Below are 21,032 nucleotides of genomic sequence, written 5' to 3' on the forward strand. Positions count from 1 at the left end.
TGTTGATCCATGGCTATCCATAGTGGTAAAAGCAATGACGCCAATGCGTGTCATTCGGAGTACAAGGTATCTCAAATCGGCCGATCTTCTAAAAAAAACATATAAGCAAGCAAAAAAGCCTTTGAATCAACACCACACTGCTGAATTCTAAGAATATGGGATATGTTCCTGATATGAGCGGAAACTAAAAATAATGGGAAATAACTTGCTGTTCTAGTTTCAGATTGATCATGGCCATAAGGATTTTCTAGATCACAGTTACCTTTAGATCATGGGATATAATTTTCCGTTCCACTAGTCTTTGAAGTAAGTGGGTCTTTCGCGGGTCAATTGGGTCCCCATCACAGTCCTCTGCTTCAAGCTTTAATCTCCGACTAAGCTCTGTGAAACACAGCTCCGGTAAGGCTTTCGCGAACTGATCGGCGAGTTGTTCTCCAGTGGGAATGTAGCGCACATCAATGGTGTTGTTGGAGACCAAGTCGTGGATAAAATGCACATCAGCTTCTATATGCTTGGTTCGAGATTTGAAGACCGAATTCAAAGCGAGTGACCCTGCGCGTTGGTTGTCACACCAGAGGATGGCCATAGGAGAGTCAAGAGGGACGTTGAGATCATTCAGCAACTTATGTGGAGGCTTGAGCAATGGCCTAGTGCTCTTATTCAGTACACTACTGTCTGCTCACATATTGACCACACAACTAAGTTTTTACCGAAGAAGCACTCATAGCCAGTCGTTGATCGCTGATCATCAGGACTACTTGCCCAGTCGTTAATAGCTAGTCCGTGTCATCTCTCCATCATCGAAGCCTACGGCCGATCCGGGTTTCCGAGGAAAACCACCCGAATTCTCTCTGACACAAAGAGCGTGTACTCTTGAGCCCTGACTTTTAGATCATACAACGCCGGTGTTGCTCGTGCGCTTGTTCAACGACAAGTTGAGTGAGGGTTTTTCTGTGTCTGCTCCCACTTTCTTCGAGGTCGGCTCAGCATGCTCACTCGTGAGAGAGATACAACGCATAGGTGTATCCCGAGCTCAGCGATTTACCACACCCTCATCCACGCTCAATCGAGGAGTGAAATCAACAACGCTGTGAGACTATTTGAGAAGATGCTTCTTATGGGCTGTTCGCCGGATGTTTCAACTCTCTGCAGCATCTCTATCTCATTACATTCCAGGTCGATCCTTGCCATCAGGGCAAACTTCGTTTTTTGGTCCGGTAATAATCAGATAGGTGAAAGAGGCAAACCGACCACCATTCTAACCTTGCAGAACAACTTTTTGAGTTCGTTAAAATATCATGAAAAATGGGTTCTTTATTTTTTTTTCTATTCCCACTGTGGTAAATGACATTAGGCAAGGGAAATTATGATCTGACGTATTCTGACAAGTCAAAAGGTACAAACTGTAAGTCTGCAATTAGAATTATGTAAAGACTTGGTTATTTCCGGCCTTAATTGTAAAATATTCTCTTGTCCTCTCATTTTCTGTAGTAATCGTTTGACGTTGATCAAAATACATACAAACCTGTCCCGACGGAGAATCTTAATACTTGAGAGTTACAGAATATATGTAAAATAGAAAAGGCTTAACAAGTTATTCAGTCCATAAAATATATTCTTCAATTCTATTAGTTTTAATTTTGAATCCCTATAATCATGCTTAAATGTTTTGACTCGCCTAATCTTAATTGCGATCGAAAACAAAGCTTCGCTTCGTTTAAAACTGGCATCAAAAAAATATTATTTTAAAACAATAGATTGATACTTCTATGTAACAGAAATCTACTAAAAGTGGTAACACCTCAGAATTGCAGAATCTATGTCAACAAGGCTTAAAAAGCCATTCAGTCCCGAAAGATGGTGTTTATAGACTGTTATCCTCATCGGTATTACACACAAAACAACTCAAATCAGAGATCACTGATTTAAACCATAAAGAAAGAACGAATGTTGATCCATGGCTATCCAAAGTGGTAAAAGCAACGACGCTGCTCCACAAGGAGATGGAATATGTTAGAGACCCGCACAAATCGGAGAAACTTCTTTCGAAGGACCTCAACGATCGTAACTTAATCTGCGACGTTTTCATTGGTGATATGCAAACACGAAGTCAGTTTGCCACCATTGTTTATTGGTTAGGAATCTTGGAAGAATTCCCCGTCACTTTTCATCGAATTCTAAACAAACATCTATAAAATAAAAAATCGAGAACGAAAAGAAGAAGAAAAAAATGAAAAACTAAGACGAGATTGATCGATTAGCATAAACCCTAGCTGTGGTAATGGGTGGTCTCAGTTGCTGGGCTTGAGGACATATTTATAGCCCTGAGCATTGTGGTTTGATGCGAATCGGACGGTTAGGATTTGGTTTGCTCATTATGTAGCGACGAAAAACCCTACTTGATTAAGGATTTGCCTCTTTGAAAAAATAAAAATAAAAAAGAGGAAGACAAAAGGATTCTGCTTTCATTGAGAGTTGAACTCAAGACCTCCCGCTTACTAAACGGGTGCTCTAACCAACTGAGCTATGAAAGCTTGTTTTGAACTTTGTAAATAAATATTTGACATTATTTTTTCTTTTATTCGATTGTTTATTTAGGTTCTATGTTTCTCATTTATCACCTTCAATTAATTAGTGATCTTAAACTGAATTTGTCATAGAAGCTTTAGTTACAATTTAGAAAGGGCATCAAATCAATAAAGAAACATAATACAAATAAACAACCAAATAAAAAGGGAATAACAATTGTTTTGTTCTAAAAAGCTTTGGTTAATTTAGAAAAAAGACATCCACGTAAGTAACCTCTCTCTCTCTCTGGTATTTTCCAATAACTTTTTTTAAAAAAAATCAAGAAGCTATTTACACATTATAAATTAGGATGTCACAGAGTAGTTGTCCAATCTTCATTGCCTGAAATGATTGGTTGGCCAAACGCCGGACCGTTGACCAATAGACTCTCTTTCACCACCATATCTTGCACTACTAACTCCAAGGTTCCAAAACGAAAAAATCAATCAAACGAGTCTATGTAACATTCTTATTACGTGACAAACGGATTCACATATCTTAAATTCCTCGGTGAATTTCATGATCTGCCTCGCTCCTTAGAGTAATCGATCCCCGAGCGAGACACTTAACACGATTCAAACGAACCCCGCCAAGTAATCTTCTAGAACCGCCCTCTCCAAATCGTGCTAGCCACCCATTTCAAAAATAAAATACAAAAAAATAACTCGTGATTCAAACAATGTTAAACCAAAGTGACACCGGGATTGAAAAAAATAATTAATTAAAACTTAAGCGTAAAGAAACTCACGAGTATTATCGGTATTACTCTTCGACTGTTCAACCGTCACATTTACCGAACCGCCACTGTCCCCGCCACCTTCAGAGTAGCTCAATGATCGAGCCAGGCATCTTATACGGCTCAACCGCAATGTCCGACCTGAGGTTTCTTGAACTACAAGAAAACTCAACCATGAACAATTTATAAACCTCAACAAAAAGCTATTTTCCCAGACTTACAAGCAGATTCAAGGATGATGGACTTCAGGTTATCATCATCGTCTAGCCTTGGTTGTTTGTCGCAAATGACCATTTCACCCCCGGATTCGAATCCCAGCTCTTGGGGAAGACTAGGGCCCTCGGTCTCGGATCTGAGTCGCCGGAGCTGGTAATTGCGACGACGCCTAGCCAGGTGTCGTTCTCTCTGTTCGAGAGTCATCGATCGCCTTCTCTGTCTGTCTCTCATACGACGCCGTTCTCTCTCTTCTTCCATTGCCGTGCATATATACACTCTTTAACCAAGAACATTTTGTGTTGTGGCAACAGAAGCGAGTGAGTGTCTTTTTGGTGAATGTCTTGTGGTGAAAAGAAAAGGTCAATATACAGAATTATCAATTACCTCAGATTTAGAGTCACAAGGAGAGCAACGTTCGGTAGACTAGGAATTGCATGATTAACGCAAGGCAATATGTCACTATCTCCATCAAATTGGATCATACTATGTTTCCATTTGAATCAATTTTTTACCCAATCCCATTGGAAGCATTATGACCACGTGGATCCCCGTTATTTTCTTTGATTTTACTTTTCTAGATGGTTCGGTATATGAGAAGTACGAGGGCGATATTTTTAGTTTTGATATGAAGACAAATATCCATTCATAATAACTTCCTTGCAATCGATGTCATGTTGAATCTCATTTGAAGCTTATTTTAGAAGAAAAAACAAGAACCCCAAATATTATCCGCATCCAAGAAATGGTGGTTTATAGAAGGTTCAATACCACAGGCTGTATTGGCTGTATGTTTACATGCTTATAACCTGTTACAATTGTTTATCAAAAAAATAAATAAATAAATAACCTGTTACAATTGTATTTTGGCTGTTTTCCATTTTTGGTATCCAAAGAGCTGTTAATTTCCATTGAAGAAGTCATAATAGCCAGAAAAAGAAAATTAGAAAGAAAAAAAAAATCCCCACAACACAAGTAAAATTTATAAGTCTTTTGTTCTACGGAGACATTTACAGAAGCAATTAGAAAGTCAGAACTTTGTTGATGAGAGCTAAATCTCAGATTCTACCAAAAAAAACAGGGCGATTAGACGACCTGTAGCCACTGGAACTCTAAAAACCCATCAACGTATACGTGTATGTATATATAGCAAGTAAGAAAAAAAAACCCAAGACAAGGTAAGATTTACAGACGATTATCTCCAAGCGGACACGGTAGACATGGGTCTGTTCTTCCATCCAAGATAAAGAGCCCCGTCGATCTCGGCAGTCCTGTAATTCTGATGGAACTCCCTCAACACATCAGCCACCGCCGAGCTCACAGCCGGGCTCAACGGGCACAGCGTGAACTCGGCCATACTCAATCTCGATCGCCACTTCCCGAAAAGCTCGTGCCTCTCGACCCTCTCGAGCCCCTCGCAGGCGACCATGTTCACGATGTCCCGAGCCACACAGTGCTGCTCGGCCCTGATCCGCTGCTGGTCCTGCCTGGTTCGAGCCACGTCGATGGACTCGAACATGGCCGTGTAGTAATCCATGGTCTCCACAAACCTCTTGTCGAACGGCGAAGTGTTGGTGTTGGACTCTTGCTCGACCACCGTCACCACTTTGGGACCCAAGCTCTTGACCAGCCTCAGAAGCCGGTCGCGGTGGTTCTCGGTGCTCACGCTCTCGTCGGGCATGTGGTGCAATACGTACGGAAAGTTGACCACGATCGCTTCTCCTTCTATGACCCCGAGGCTCTCGAGGACGACCTCGCTCCCGCACATAGCCGCGTTGTTGAACTCGAACGGGACGCCGTGGAGCATCGCCTGGTTCGAGAGCCTCTTCCCGATCAAGTCGAGCCCGCCGCCTCGGGCGTAGAACGACTGGGAATCGTCGACCCCGGTGATTCTCAAACACGGGGCTCCCCCGGGTGAACGGGCGAGATCCTCGATGAGGGACATGTACTGGCTCCCCTGGGTGATCTGGAAATCGATGATGTGGATTCTCCGCTCGCCACGCACGGCTTCTTTGATGATCGCATTCGCCGACGCGTACGCAAACTTCCAGTACGGGCAGATCTGGTACAGCACCGACATGTACGACATGAGCTCCGACCCCGTGGGCTCGTTGCACTTCAGGGATTTGTAGATCGCGGTCCCTGACTTCTCGAGCCGGGCTCGGAGCCCCTCCAACATGTACGCTCCGAGCCTCTGGACGGGGTCGCCGGAGACCGACACCATGTCTCCCAGAACTTCCATGAGCTCCACGGCTTTGTCTATCTTGGTCTCGGCGATCGCGGACGCGCAGTCCATGAGGAGTTGTTTGAGGTCCAGTGTCTCAGTTTTCCACTTCGGGCCCGCCTCGGGCTTGTAGCTGCAGTAACAGCTGTCGACGATGTCAGACTCGGGCCCAAGGAGACTAATCTCGATCTCCCTGAGCTTGCTCATCACGCCGGAGTCGGACGCTGAGCACCCGCTGGCTGGAGATGCAGAATTGAGTTCCGGCGAGAAGTAGCGGCCAGAAGAGGAGGTATGAGAGGCCTGATCGGGCGAGAAGGGACTCCGGTTCGACAGGACACTCACAGCCGAGGGGGAGCGAGAGTCGCAGGGCCGGGCGTTGGTGACCACCGGACCCGAATCGAGGGTGTAGAACTGGGCCGCCTTTTCGAAAGATACACTATTTCCTTGGCTGTTATCATCTGTATCTGTGCACATATTGGTGTCTATGATTTGGAACTGAGTCGGGCAATAAGGGTCGATTTCTTTCATGTGTTGGTGATACAAAGCATGAATGCCGACCATACCCTGATGTTTTTGTTGTGTTCTCATCGAAGAAAGTGATATCTTTTTCTCGGGGCGGCTTTTTTATTGCAACGAGCTATTCCACATGAAAACAAAGATGCCGTCTTTTATCAAGCCAAATGGCAGCCGATTCCTTCTTTGGCCACGAAGAAAAAGATTTAAACCTGCACAAAAATAAACACGCGGAACGTAAGATCTCAATCATGACATTTATCGATGCCAAACCAGAACTAAAATTCTAATGCAGAAGAAGGAAGAATACCAAAGAAGGAGTACATATTTGAACAAGCAACCATCACTTTAAGCTTGCTACCTTAGACTTAAAGATAACTCTTCGCTTGGGAATAGCAACTCATGAAATCTAAAGGTAATTCTATGTTTTCTATTTCCCAGTCGTATTCCGCATTAAAGACTCATCTTGGTCTTTGAGACTTTTAATTTTTTTTTTTTTCCTACATTTTGGCTGGCTACGCGTACACTCCACGAGAAAAGATTTAAAAGATCTATGACTAGTACTTTGAAATTTTGAATCACTGTCCAAGAAAAAAGAAGACTAAATTCCTATGAAAACAAGATAATGGACAAGTATGTGTCGACTATTGATATTAATCAGAAAAAAAAAAATACAAAAAAAATGTGTAAAATTCTCAAACTAGACGAAGAGAAAAAAGTGAAACATGTTTGCCTTGTCTTTGGAAGTCCATCCATTTAAAATTTTCATGATTTCTTCTTTATGTGTAAAACAACTTAATAAGTAGCTGGTTTAATTATTGTACACATAGCATACAACTACCACCATAGTCCAAGAAATAAACACCAAGCTAATGATTACGATCTGTATTTATTTCACCTATACCTTACGAAAAGAAATAAAGTATACACCAAAAGGGGAAAAAACTTGGAACTGCAATGATGAATAAGTTATTGGCAAGAGAGAGTATACACAAATTTAAGGAGACAGAATAACTGCACGAAGAAATTGAGGAAATAATTAAGAGAGAAAAAAAAAATATAAAGAAACATGCAATTATAATATCTAGGTTTTATCTGAGCAAAAGAAAGCACGGAATTTCAATAACCACAGATCTATGATAATTAAACCAACTCTCATACTAATACCTAAAAATCCACTAATCAAAATCTTTTAGCAGCAAAAACCCTTGGATACGATGAGAAATGAAATTAAAACCTTTCGAGAAATCTCATACATAACCCGTTGATTATATGGTTCGATAACACAAGAATATTCCAAATTCGAGCAAGATAAACGCAATCGTCTTTCCTTTTCCTTTTTGTTAACAAAAACACTAAACATATAATCCAAGAACCAAAACCAAAAATCGTGTTAAACAAGAAAACAAATTACTCATAGTATACACACAATAACCGAAGAAAACGCCAACTATTAATCATTGACAATGGAGAGAAAAAGAGAAACAGACAAATACGAATCTCCAACTTCGAATGAATCAACGATCAATGTTTAGAAAAACGTACCAAGGCGTAGGTAATACGGATATAAACTCCTTTGCCTTGAAGAGCTCGAACAGATTTTGAATTCCTCTTCAGAGAATAAACCGTGATCCTTTGTCTACTACTTTTTTTGTTCTTCTTCTTCGCCCCCGTTTTCTATTTCTTCTCCAGACTTTTTTATATATATATATATACACTAAGCTTATTTGATTACTTCGATAACTACCCTTGAATAATCTCATTAATTACGCAGCACACCCTCACTCTGTGTTTCTTTTCTCTCTCCGAGTGATTGCTCGCAGACAAAAAGGTCAGAGATGACGTAAATACCCTTCATTCGTTCCTTCGTTGGTTCTTCCTCTTAAACCGCTGGCGCGTGATGTGGACCACTGTGCTTTACTAGCCTCAGTGCTCACGAGTACGACGAGGAATGTGTTTTACTAAATTACAAATTTAACCAAAATTTGAGAAGTCGCGAATTTCAATTTTTTTTTTTCTATAAAATATCACAAATTCAGTTAGTCAATTGAATTCGAAATAAGTCTATTTATTAGAAATTGAATTTTTTTGGAACTGTGCAGTGCATATGTACCTTATTGAATACGTATCACTGCTCATGCAAATTGTTAATAATACTTTATTCGAACGTATTTGAATGAAACTTTGTCCCATGTAAAATTTGCTATGTAGATGACACATTACTTGAATTAGATCTGCTACACCGTCAATCTCAAACTTAGTTTAAGAAAATTCTAACTATTTACAAAAACAAACGTATAAAAACTATCGAAATACCTTTTTCTTATTATAACAATATTGCAATACCACAAAAGTGATCTATAGTCCACGTTCCATAATTTTCGAATTAAAATCCAATAATATATAATATATATATATATATATATATATATATATATATAAACAATTGTCATAACCCACCTTTGACCAATTCAAATTAAAAATTCAAACAAATAACTGAATATTATCTCGTGAAATACACACACGCTAAAGGTGGAAGGCTTAGTTTATTTTTGTTAATACACATAAAATTAACAAGCATTAACAAAAAAAAAATTCAATAGAAAAAAGCAGAAAATAATTTCAAGTATTTTTCTTCTTGATCAGCTCACCAATAATCGTTCAAATTTTTTTTAATTACATATGGCAGTTTAACTTACATAATTGATGATATATTCAAAAATAAAGAATAATGATCAATTGCCTAATATAACTATATTTGCTACTTTAATTTTTTTTTAATTACTAATCCCTAATCACTTGGGTTTAGGTGTGAATGAAAGTCAATGTTAATCGGAGCAAATATATGAACTACAAAGTAGACAACAAAATAGACAAGTGAATATCATCAAGTAAATGAGTATTATGAATTATACCTATACATCAATGCTGAAACGTGGGCTATAGGTATTTAGCATCGTTTTTTACTAGGGACAATCATGTAAATTATTATTTGATTAACGAGATCTTATCATTATATATGACTACATTTTAAATATGCTTAAAACGTTGACTATATTATAATTCAAATGTTTGAAGTGGGTCAGTACTTAAGATTTATGTTATTTGGTTTAAAGGGGGAAATTTTTTGTAGAAATTTGTTGGTGTTATAGGTTCAGCATGATAATCTGTTTTATTGATAATGACAAGTGGCATGTTTTCATATTTTTTAAGTTAGAAATTTAATAATACTAATAACCCACATCTTATTGGCAACGACTTCATAGTATGTAATTAAAGCTTTTTTTCTTTTACTGGAAGAGAGTTTTAAAAACTCGTTAATTTGGCTGACTAATTTTCCCGGTACTTTACATTATTGAATTTCCACTGTTAAGCTTAGAACATCGAGGTTTTTTTTTTTTTTAATAGTACGGATTTTCCATTAAAATCGGGTAAAAACTCATCAATACAGGAGAATAACACCTTAGTACATGGATTACCAAGACCTAAGTCGAGGTGGATCTAGCACTAACTTCCGGTAAAAGTACGATATGTGCAAACTTCCGACAACGGGAAGAATTACAAGCACCAATAGAGCACACAAGAGGCTCGTTAAAAAACCCAAAGAATGGTGATGGAAAAATCCAACCAAACTTGGTCCGATAACCACGAATAGGGTGGCTCTTCAACCTGCATAGATAAAAACCTAACAGGAAATCCACTATGGGAGAGGGAACTACGGCTAATCCGAGTCCAACACAAAACAAAGCAAAGCAAGAAAATGATAGGTCCATGCCAACATCAAAAGAACAAACTAAAAAACTAAAGCTGAAACAAACTAAAAAAAGGCGAACACCCGCACCCAAGATCTGCAGCGAGCACGGCCGCGTCGCGAACGTCGACGAGCCACAACTACCACTCTCCAACCAAAACAGTGTCGACGACGCGAGGCCGGGCCACATGAGAGAAAAGTAGCGCTCATCTAGACTTTCTTCGACCTCACCGGATAAAGATGATAAGACCGGGATCGACGAGGGTCGTCGATCTGAAAAGGTATCACCCTGTGAGGACGGAAGCCAAGACCGAGGATGGGCTTTGACGGAGCGCTTCATCGAGGAGCGTCGGAGATTAGCAACCACGTCGGTGAGGAGTGATAGATCGGGGATGGCCGGGTCTGAGGGAGCGCCGAGGGTCGCCAGAGGCTGGGGCGACATTGAGCTCCACCACGCCACCTGAAAAGACCAACACCAACAGCAAAAAACCGAACGTCCAAGGGAAGAGACGGCACAACTCGGCGTTTAGGTAAACCGCCGGAGAAGGACCCCGCCGGATTTGCAGACCGGGGCGTGGGGAAGGAAAGCAGAAAAAAACAAATGAAAAGAAAAGATGTAGCAAATCGGCTAGAGATTAAACAAGCCTCCCCCCAAGACTTAGCCTTGCTGCCGTTAAACGAGGGCGATGGTCGTTGCCTGGGGGGAGTGGGCGGCGGCTGAGAAGAGAAAGGGTTTCTAAAACCCTAGTTTCGAAAAGAGGAGAGAGAACCCGTTTCTTCCTAGATTTTCTTTTTGTCCGACTGTCTCTAGTTGTTTTTAAAGCATTAAATCACGGGTTTTTAGAACATCGAGGTTTGATCATCCAAAAGTAAGATATATGCTACAAGACAATAAACTAAAATTCGCCATCTTTCCGAACTTCTTTAACCGTTTTTTTTTCAGTTTTTATCAAATTTGAAAACCTTGCAAATCAATTTTCATTAGTTAACAATTTTTATATCTCAATTCCTATCGAATATGATAACTATTATGTTTTCCAAATAAAAAAGTCTGCACATGCCGATCCGATCTAAAATCGGCAAAAAACTAAATCAGATTAGTCTAAACGATTTTAAATATTAAATCGTACCAGATCATATAAGGAAAAAAAATCGAACGAGATCAAACTAATTAAAATAGTCCAACCCGGCTTAAACCATTTCAGACCATTTTGATCGTTTTGGACTAGACTACTGTTGTTATATTTTTATTTAATAAAAACCGATCCGGTTCACTTTTGGACCATTTTAGACCGGACGGTTTTAGACCGAAGCATTTTAGACATATTTTATATGAGAAATTTCATTTTTTAGATTTAAAAGTCTTCAAAACATTTTAGTTGGATCTGTTATTTTCATAATATCTTATATTGGACTTTTGGCTCATTTTTAGACAAAAATACCCTTGAAGGTAATAAAACCATATTCTCTTTGTCTTTGTTCTTTATTCTCTCTCTCTCTCTCTCTCTCTCTCTCTCTCTCTCTCTCTCTCTCTACTCCTCCATGCGAAGAGTGGTGACGATGCATCGACACAAGGCGACGGTGTTGCGACGTCTCACGATGCCTAGAGATCGCGACGAGTGGCGACGGGCAGTGACAGTTAGCGACAACCCTCGACGAGATCTACGGGACTGTGAATGAAAATGACAAAAAAGTGAGTTTTACATGGAATTATTAGCCTGAAATGTTATTTTGTTAGTTTAGTTGTTATTATAAGTTTATTAGGATTTGAACCGAGGTTTTGGAAGATTGGATCTAGGGTTCGCGAGTTTGAGATGAGGGATTTTGCGACGGTTAAAGATGATATCAGTGAGGTTTGCAATGGTATTCATCAATAGATCGCGACGGTTTGTGACAGATAGAGATGATCTGCGATGGAATTGATCTAGAGGTCGCGACGAGTTGTGAAGGTTAGAGATGCTTTGAGACAGTGTTTTTGAATTTTATATTATTGACTTGATAATGTGGGTTGCGACAGTTTGCGACGTATTACGACAGCTCACGATAATTTGCGATATCTGTTATGAATAGTATTGATTTTGAGCAGAATTGTTAACTATTGACTTTTTTTATACGTTGACAGCGTCTACAGCTTCTTGTGGAGGACCGGGACAACTTTACTTCGGATCACGTATAATAGTATCACGTATCTTGTTGTTTACAGAGAAAATGATCAAGGAGATTTATGATCGAACCACTTGTCTTTATGTCGAAGATGACTAATCTCAGCCACAACATCATCCACGTCCATCCCCTCGTCCGTCACTGCGCCGTGGTGGATCGCAACGTAAACATACAGACAAGTCATGTCCGCTAACAACCCGTTGAAGTCTACATCCAAACGCAAGTCTCAAGAACACCAACAAATGTCTTCGCAGAAGCGAACTCGAAAGACAGCAGGTCGTTGTGGGCCAACCACAAGGACCCGACGAAGCATCAGTACTCAGACAAATTGCTCTCGCAGTTTAATCCTGTGAAGCAGCCTAAAACTTCTTTGTACAAAAAATGGGGCAAAATGTTTGCACCAAGAATATTCATTCAGACGGCTAACGTATAGGAGGATTGGTTTGAAAATGTGCTACTTAAGTCAGGCGAGTGGCTAGACGACTCGGTACGTTTTATTATGTCGATGACTCATATGTAATGTTTTAAACTAGTTTTAACTAATCAAGTTTTTTACGTCTACATCATCTCGATACAATGTTACACATGCTAAGGAGACACTAGACCTGATAAGTGCATAATTCTTGTTATTTTGTGATCATTCTTCACCACCTTATTCATCGTAATCACTTAAAATCACGTTTACAATTGAACATCTTATGATTTGAGTGTTTACATGTGTTTAGGTGAATCCGGGAGAGTTCGGAGCTAAAATGTCAATTTTTGGAGGCAAACGGATCAGCGCACTGAAGAGGAGCAAAGCAGTAGCTGTACCGCGGTACAGAAGTCTAGTACCTAGGTACAGGAGTAAGAGTCAGTGGCAGTACCGCGGTACAGCACACGGGTATCGCGATACAGTTCCGTTAAAAGCCCAATACGACTCAAGTAAAGCCCATTCGGAATCCAATTAAAAAGGGATTTCGAGATTTTGACCTATCACAGGGAGACTACGATTTTCAGAGCAAAAGAAGAGCCGCAAAGACTACGAAGAGAGAAGAAGACTTTCGGCGACAAGTGGAGTACGGACGGTTTCCCCGTGGAGACCGTCCCGACTCCAAAACTCGTTCTATCTTCTTTCTTTTTTCTATCGCTTGTATTGTTTTTTATTTAATTATGTCTAGTTAGGTTTTGAACGGTTAGGGGGAATTTCAATCCCAAAACATGAATTGGAGATCTTGGTGTAGACTTTGCTTTTTACTTCTTATATTGAAGTTGTTATTTCTTTTCCAATTGTTCAGTGTTCATGAATTGTTGTGTTTCTGTTTGGATTGATCACCTAGATAGGAATATAATTATTCATAGCCATATTCGCAATTTTAATCCGTAATTGTTAGAATTGCTAGTAATTAGTGGTGCGACCACGGGTACGGGTTTCGCAACGATCTTGTGCACGTAGTGAAAAGAGTAACCGGAATTAATTGAATCACGCGTGTTGAATTTATATTGTTCTGTTCGTCTCGCTCTCTGAATTCATTGTTGTTGTTAGATTAAATCTAGGCACGTGTTCATTAGGTTGTTTAACAATTATGGCTCTTTATCGGCGCAACGTCGTGATTAGCTAATATCAAAGGATTGCGGAGATTATTGACCGCGTGTGTCGATTTTTTGTGGAGGTTGATTTTATACGAGTTGTGCGAGTATTGTCGAACCAAGATTAAATAGGATTGTTGCGGGAGCAAATGAAACCTTAACCGTGTCTTTTTGCCATTTGGTTTTCTTTGTTAAATTTATAATTTCCAAAACCCCCGATTCTTTGTATTATAGTTATTTTTCTTGAAATTAGTTAGTCATTTAATTAATCTAGGTCCTTGTGGGTTCGACCCTTATTTGCTGCTATACTTGGTATTCAATTAAGGAATTTATTTTTTATCGCGGAACGACACGCATCAAGATCGAGTTCCTCGAATATCATCAAGACGTAGCTTATTTTTTTGACGTAAATATTTAATCTAATTCACTTTTTGTCAAGCAAAGTAATCATAATTAATGTTAAAATTTAATTTAACAAAGTAGTTTATGCTTTCGCTCTTTAAGTTCACACGTTAAGTCGTACTTTTTAGTTACTCTCTTGTCCCAAATCCAAGAAAAAAAAATTATTGTGGAAATTGTTGTTTATTTTTTATTTGTATCTCCTAGTGTATCCTTAAGGTATTGCTCGTGCTTTTTATTTACTCTATTGTCTCATGCATCACACATACACAACAATTTATTGGTGAAAAATATTGTTATCTTTATTTGCTTCTTTGTATCTCCATGTTTTTTTTGTTGTGTGACATGATATGAACAACAATTAATTAGATTAAGAGCAAGCAAATTAGGTTATTGATTGGGTATAAAAGATGTTGTTCTTAAATGGGACCAAACCCTAATTCATCCAAGTTTACATTGACGACTTCGACAGAATCTTCAAGGCAATTTTGCAGTAACAAATAGAGACTATTGCTCTATATCTCGGTTTATCGTGGACTATAGATGTAAATCTGACTATCCACTTTGTTGAGTAAGATGCAAAGACGATGACCCAAAACTTTGAAGAGACACTCTTCTTTTACGAGTTAGGGTATTTTGTCGTATGTGTCTAGTTTTTTTGTTAATCTTTTACGAGTTAGGTTGGTATAAATTGTGGATGGACCAATTAAATGACCCCTGATTTTGACAATTTTTGCTCATTTCCTAGACAAATAACTCATTTTACCGGAAGAAGTCCCTTAGAGTCCGTGTTTCCGTGTTTTTAACTGAACACCAATCAAAATACATATTATGTTTCTAAGAAAAAACATCAAGGTTTGGGCATAATTACTTTATGTGCTATAGTTAATTTTTATTCCTTTGATTTTGTTGTCAAAATAATACATAAATTTAATGTTGTAATAATTTATTTATCTTTTTTTTTAACTATTGTTTAAATTTAATGTATGTCTAATCATTTATATTTTACTATTTTTCACGCGCCTTCTCTTCAACACACCCCCATATATATATATATATATATATATATATATATATATATATATATATATATATATATATAACCTTCTTTAAATGTTGAAATTACATTTTTAACCGTTTGGTTAATAACTTGTTTATAATAGTTTATAATTGTAGTATCGGCTGAAACACAATCGAAAAATACAAATAACCAACAAAGATGATGAATTATAAAGACAAACAATAAATAGATAACTAACGAAATCATTGTGCATTCTATGATATTATATAACTAAAAATAATAGTGTAAAACCCTCTTCGAGATACCTCATCGAGATCCAAATATTGACCACCATGACTTGTTTCTTCAGACACAACCAATCCTCCCATAAATGCATCCATGGCCTTATTGTTGGGCGGTTCGGGCTAGGCAACTAAGGTAGGCAGTTCGTTCTAATGGCTCGAACTAAGCGGTCCAGGTGGCTCAGGCTAGGTGGATTGGGTAGATGGCTCGCGTGGGCGGCTATGTGCAGGTGGCTTGTGCAGGCAGCTTCGCCCAAGCGGCTAGAGTAGGTGGCTCGGACCAAATGGCTGGCTAGCTAGTGGCTTGGGCGCAGCTAGCGAGTGGCTCGGACCAAGCGAGTAGGCTAGGTGGCTTAGGCAAAGCAGCTAGGTAAGCGGCTTATGCGAGTAGCTCAGGCCATGTAGCTCGTGTGGATGGCTCAGACCTCTGAATGGTTCGTGCTAGGTGGCTTAGACCAAGCGGCTTCTAGTGCTCGTCGCTTTTTTCGTGAAGTGTTTTTTTAGTTGGAAAAATGAGTTAATACTTATATTATATATATATAATTCAAATGTAGGGTTTTCTATCTATTGGAAGTGTGAGCTTAACTCACATTCAAAATCTAACTCAAAAGTGGAAGGATGTCACACATTTATAAAAAGTACATTGCTCAAATACCCAATCATTTTAATATCATTCAAAAAAGTTGATAAATTGTTTATTTAAAAAAAGATAATATACTATTTTCACCTCGAGAGTATACAAAGTAAAAAGGAAATGATAAGAAAGAGAAGTCAACACACGAGACTAGGAGCCAACCAAAGTTTGAGTGTGAATTTCATGACCATTTGTTACACTAATTGCGATCTTATTCTAAGTGTGTGATGTCAAAATAAGAAATTTAATTGATATTCCTAGTTCAATAATTACAAATATCAGATGGAGCAAATAATAAGTAGCTTTAATGTGTGTCATATTCCCATGAGTTATAGACTAAATATTAAAACATGTTCAATATATATATATATCAATCTTATTTGAAGATAATGGCATTCAAAGATAACATTTGCATGAAAGTTCGAAGACAGTGGTTTTTAACCATCTCTTATATGAAGGGTAATCTTTAATGAATTTTAACATGTGATTTTCATGTATAAATTAAAATGCAATTTTTCTCATTAATAAAATATCTAAAAGTAACAGCTAATTTTATAGGGAGAGTTGGTTTTATAGCCCAATCGATCGCCTTCTTTTAAATAACTAGCCCAAATTTAATTTTTACTAGATCAGAGTCTCCTCTGCCACTGCAAAACTCGGTTGGTGATTTCTTTCGTCTGTCGATACCTCCTTCGTCGCCGAAAATATCTTCCCATACATCGCTCTGGGGCCGATGACCAAATTCCACGTGGTTCCGTTCCTAGTCGCGATTGCGTTCGAGCTTTCCTTCCGGTCGCTGTGACGTAGAGAGTCTTCAATGATTTGGTGGCGATAGAGAGTGGTGACTTTTAACGGTGTGCCTCACGAGGCAAGCAAGACGTCGGTCTGATGAGAGCTCAAAACGTTCAGCGACATCAGAGCCTTAAAGATTGAGTGGCGTCGAGCTGAGGCCATCGTTATTTTCCATTTCTACAATCTCCGCATCATCGAGTCTGCCCGAGTCGAGATTCAAAATCGCCAACACTATGACGTGAGATCGTTCTTTCACGCTTCACTGTCGGGGATTCTCTCCAAGAGAGGAGTATGGACTCAACTTGTCACTCCCGTTGGAAAACGCCATGCCGGAGTTGGATGAAGGTCTACGAGATTTCACGGCGAGACTGGAGCACAGGCCGGTATAGATCTACCACCACCATCAGGTTTGCAGTAAATGATTAGCTGAAAGAATTAATTAAATTAACTTGAAGAGTGAATAAAATTAACTCTTCTTCATCGCCAATTCTTCTTTTTTGCACCTCTCACGCAACCACAACCCCCACAAATAAATTAAATTAACTTTGCAAAAAATTAAATTAACTTCGAAGTAAATTAAATTAACTACCTACTAAATCAAATCAATTTCGCAGTAAACTAAATTAATAAAAAAAAAGTAAATTAAATTAACTGTTCTCCACATGGGTAAAATTACACCTACAAAAATATGTAGACTATTTATCTAATAAAGTGAAATTTAAGTTAGAATCTTAAAAATAGGTAGATAATTAATTAGTTACGACAAAATTTTCATTTTTATATTATTCAATTTTTTATTGGATTTAGAATTGATTTTCCGAACAAGTTGATATCTTCTTAAAATATTAATTTTGTATTAGAATTGATTTTCCGAACAAGTTCATATCTTCTTAAAATAACAATTTTGCGTTTACTCCTAAACACGTTTCTGATCTCACCAAAAAAAAAACCACGTGCGTTCTTGCACTCGGCTTCGAGGAATGTGTATTAGATAGCTCAAGTGGCATAATCGTAAATTCACAAGCCAACGCTGACTTTTTTTATTACAGTCCGCGTTCGCCAGGTTATGATGTACTTTTGTAGACTCTGATTTATTTATTGGTGATCTTTAACTTATATGCTGACGTGGTGGAAGTGGTATTGGCGTTCTTAACAAACCGTCACGACGTTGATAAAGATATTCTGCTACACCCACCACCACAATAACAATGTGGAGACCATAAATTGACACTGAATCCACACGGCTATATTGGTCACGACTCACGACTATATCCGTACACCAACTCGCAAATTGGTTCTTCACTGTTTGAGTACAAATGTAACTCCTTAAAATGGTCTTCAGTGACGTTAATGGTATCTGAAAATGATTGTATTAATGTGCCTTTGTTGCGTGGTAGGTGCACTTATGATTAAAAAAAAAATTAGTGATTATTGATTATAATTTAGTTTGTTGGTCGTAATAATATCAACATTATTTTCCATTGGGAGATGATCACCTTTATTATTAACTATCTCATACATAAATATATATATATATATATATATATATATATATATATATTAATTAGGGATGAAGTTAAAAAAATGTCGCCGCAGACTAACAATTCTTATGAATTTATGCTATATATATTTATTTTTTTACTCAATAAAATTATAGATTCAATAACTATATTTTAATTGTCCATAAAAAATAGTTAATTATATAATAATTTTTTTTATTCACGCCTCTTTTTCCATGCATAAAGACTCACATATGCACTTTATATAATATATATATATATATATATATATATATATATATATATATAAAATTAAGTGAGTCTCATATAGCAAGAAAAAAAAATGGAAATAAAATATCTATAGAGACCATGAAGAGCTGATGAATGCAAAATGAAGCATTGAAAAAATAGCATTTTAAAATAATATTATTTCATATAAACATATGCAATGCAAGGCTATCAAATACCAATTAATAACATATTAAAAAAAACAAATACTAACTCATACCATGATTTTAAGGCGTGTACATATAGATGTGTGTGTATGTGTATGAAATTAGAGTTAGACAAACTGCTCGTTGCTAGGTTTTTTAAGAGAACAATTGGGATTGGTTTGGTCTAAGCTCTGGTCAAGTCCGGAGTGCCTCGAGTGCTCGAGGTTGGCGTTGGTTTTGAGCGCTTGTCTGCTTCGAGGCGGTGCTCTTGCTTGCTCAAGAAATTACAAAAGATCTCTGTTGAAAGGGATTGATCAGTTCTTAGTCGAGATTGTAATTTTGGTTAGAATAGACCCTTACTTTCTTTGTTTGTTTTGTCCATTTTCCGTTTTTCACTTTCAGTTTAGAACAGTTAATTATTGTTTGAGGGTCTGACTTCTGTTCAAGATCTTTGTATGGATGAAGCTAGTTCTACCCGTTAATGAGAATTTTCGTTAAAAAAAAAAGGTAACAATTTGATTCACACACTGTATATAATAAAGAAATTTCATTGGGTTATAACTATTCATATCAGAAAATCCAAATAAACTATGCACGAGCAACATGATGTCTTGAAAAACATGATTTTGTATTGTACACAATTATTACTATTTATTCCATTTGTATAAAATGCCATTGCGAAAGCGAATGCCACAGATATATATATATATATATATTTGCGCCAATATTTAATTTTGTTATTTTAGATTTGATATAAAAGTAATATGGTGTAAGCAAAGGCTTTTGAAATTTGAACGTAAAGCTTCCGTATGCTTTCTAAGGAAAAGTCATTCCTTGTCAAGCAGAAGTTTATCGCTATTCGTAATCGCTAATTTTAGTTTTATAAAAAAAACAAAAAATAGTCAATTTAAACATTTAAAACTGTTATATAACAAACGTTTTATAAATCTTAGATAAATAGCTATAAAGATGACGTGATCTAATAAATAAAAGTGGCTATTTATTTAAGATTTATGTCTGTAAATATATAAAAGTAGTTATCTATCTAAGATTTACGAAACATTGGCTATTTAGCAATATCAAAATATGATGGACATTAAAAAGTGTATTGTTAAACTGAAAAAGGGAAAAATATTAAAAGCATGATAACATATTATTTACAAAATTGTAATTTAAAAGATAAATAGAAGAAAATAAATATAATCAGAAACAAACCGATATATTCCATATAATTATTGATACCAATTTGGAAGTAAAAAAAAAAAAAAAAGGTTCTGTATGCTCTTCTAGCATGGTCAGGATAGGACTGTGTATGACTTATGATATAGTGAACTAAGATATGCTAAGAATTCAAACAAACAAATAGGTAATTGAAGACATGATAAAAGCCCAACAAGGGGGAAAAAAAATCAAGTAGTGGAAATAATGATGCCCTTCCAAGAAAGAACTATGTTTTATGGCCCACATTTTCTTTTCTTATAATAGTAATCTCCACATCATAAGAAAATTGAATGCGTTTTGACTCGAATATTTGGTGAAGTGAAGCAAAGTTTGCATGTTCGGTGACTTGAATATGATATGCATATAAAGCATAAACAAGCAACAGCGACACAAAGTATGATGATATATCGCTAGCAAGGCCGGCTCGAACAGTTATAGTTTTGGGCAAGTAAAAAAAATTAGGATTTTATAAACATATATTAAAAAAATTAGGTATAATAGTTTATTTCTCAAAAAAATTGAAGTTTTTTTCTCTAAAATTTGAAGTTTTTTTTTTTCGCATTTTTTTCATAAAAAAATTTGAAGCATGATCGCTAGCTATATACAAACAATTCAAGAACCTTTGGTCACTGCTTAAGTCGTTTAAGTTTCGAGTCGGCCCTAATAGATAGCTGTTAATCGCGTTTTTGGATTAGCACTAAGAACCGTCCGTGGTTCGATCTATGGCCGGACCCTATGACCGCACGTAGGTTGGATTTGGTGAAGTTCTTCTCTTCTCGTCGTGTTTGTGTTATTCGGATATTTGGGTCTCCGGATTCTTGAGTTTTCGGGTCTTTGGATCTTCCGCGTTCATCGTGTTCTTCGCGTTCTTCGTTGAGTTCTTGAGTCTTTGCTTATTTTAGTCTTCAACCCTTTGAATCTTCCATGTTCTTCATGTTCTCACGTGTTCGTGTTCATCGTGTTATTCGAGTCTTCTAGTGTCCGGGTCTTCGGATCTTCGAGTCTCCGGGTCTT

At 37.5% G+C, this 21,032-nt stretch overlaps 1 protein-coding gene and 2 non-coding genes across 3 annotated transcripts; all 3 read right to left on the reverse strand.

Moving 5' to 3' along the window:
* Positions 1 to 1,797: 1,797 nt before the first annotated feature.
* Positions 1,798 to 1,890, reverse strand: LOC149385439 (small nucleolar RNA SNORD96 family). The gene has a single exon (XR_016301523.1). It is a non-coding gene; the product is annotated as a small nucleolar RNA SNORD96 family (small nucleolar RNA).
* A 570-nt stretch (positions 1,891 to 2,460) lies between these two features.
* TRNAT-AGU (transfer RNA threonine (anticodon AGU)) lies at positions 2,461 to 2,534 on the reverse strand. The gene has a single exon. It is a non-coding gene; the product is annotated as a tRNA-Thr (tRNA).
* Positions 2,535 to 4,478: 1,944 nt separating this feature from the next.
* Positions 4,479 to 7,944, reverse strand: SCL13 (SCARECROW-like 13). The gene is made up of 2 exons (XM_089625623.1): positions 7,800 to 7,944; positions 4,479 to 6,466 (listed from the first exon to the last, which is right to left on the reverse strand). Exon 2 carries the CDS (start codon positions 6,327 to 6,329, stop codon positions 4,713 to 4,715), a length of 1,617 nt encoding a protein of 538 aa, XP_089481749.1. The 5' UTR covers positions 6,330 to 6,466; positions 7,800 to 7,944; the 3' UTR covers positions 4,479 to 4,712.
* Positions 7,945 to 21,032: the final 13,088 nt, after the last annotated feature.

This window comes from Urtica dioica, chromosome 9, assembly GCF_054948205.1.
Source record: "Urtica dioica subsp. dioica isolate 48M chromosome 9, U.dioica_male_clone48M_v1_H2, whole genome shotgun sequence".
NCBI classification, from domain to species: Eukaryota; Viridiplantae; Streptophyta; class Magnoliopsida; order Rosales; family Urticaceae; genus Urtica; species Urtica dioica.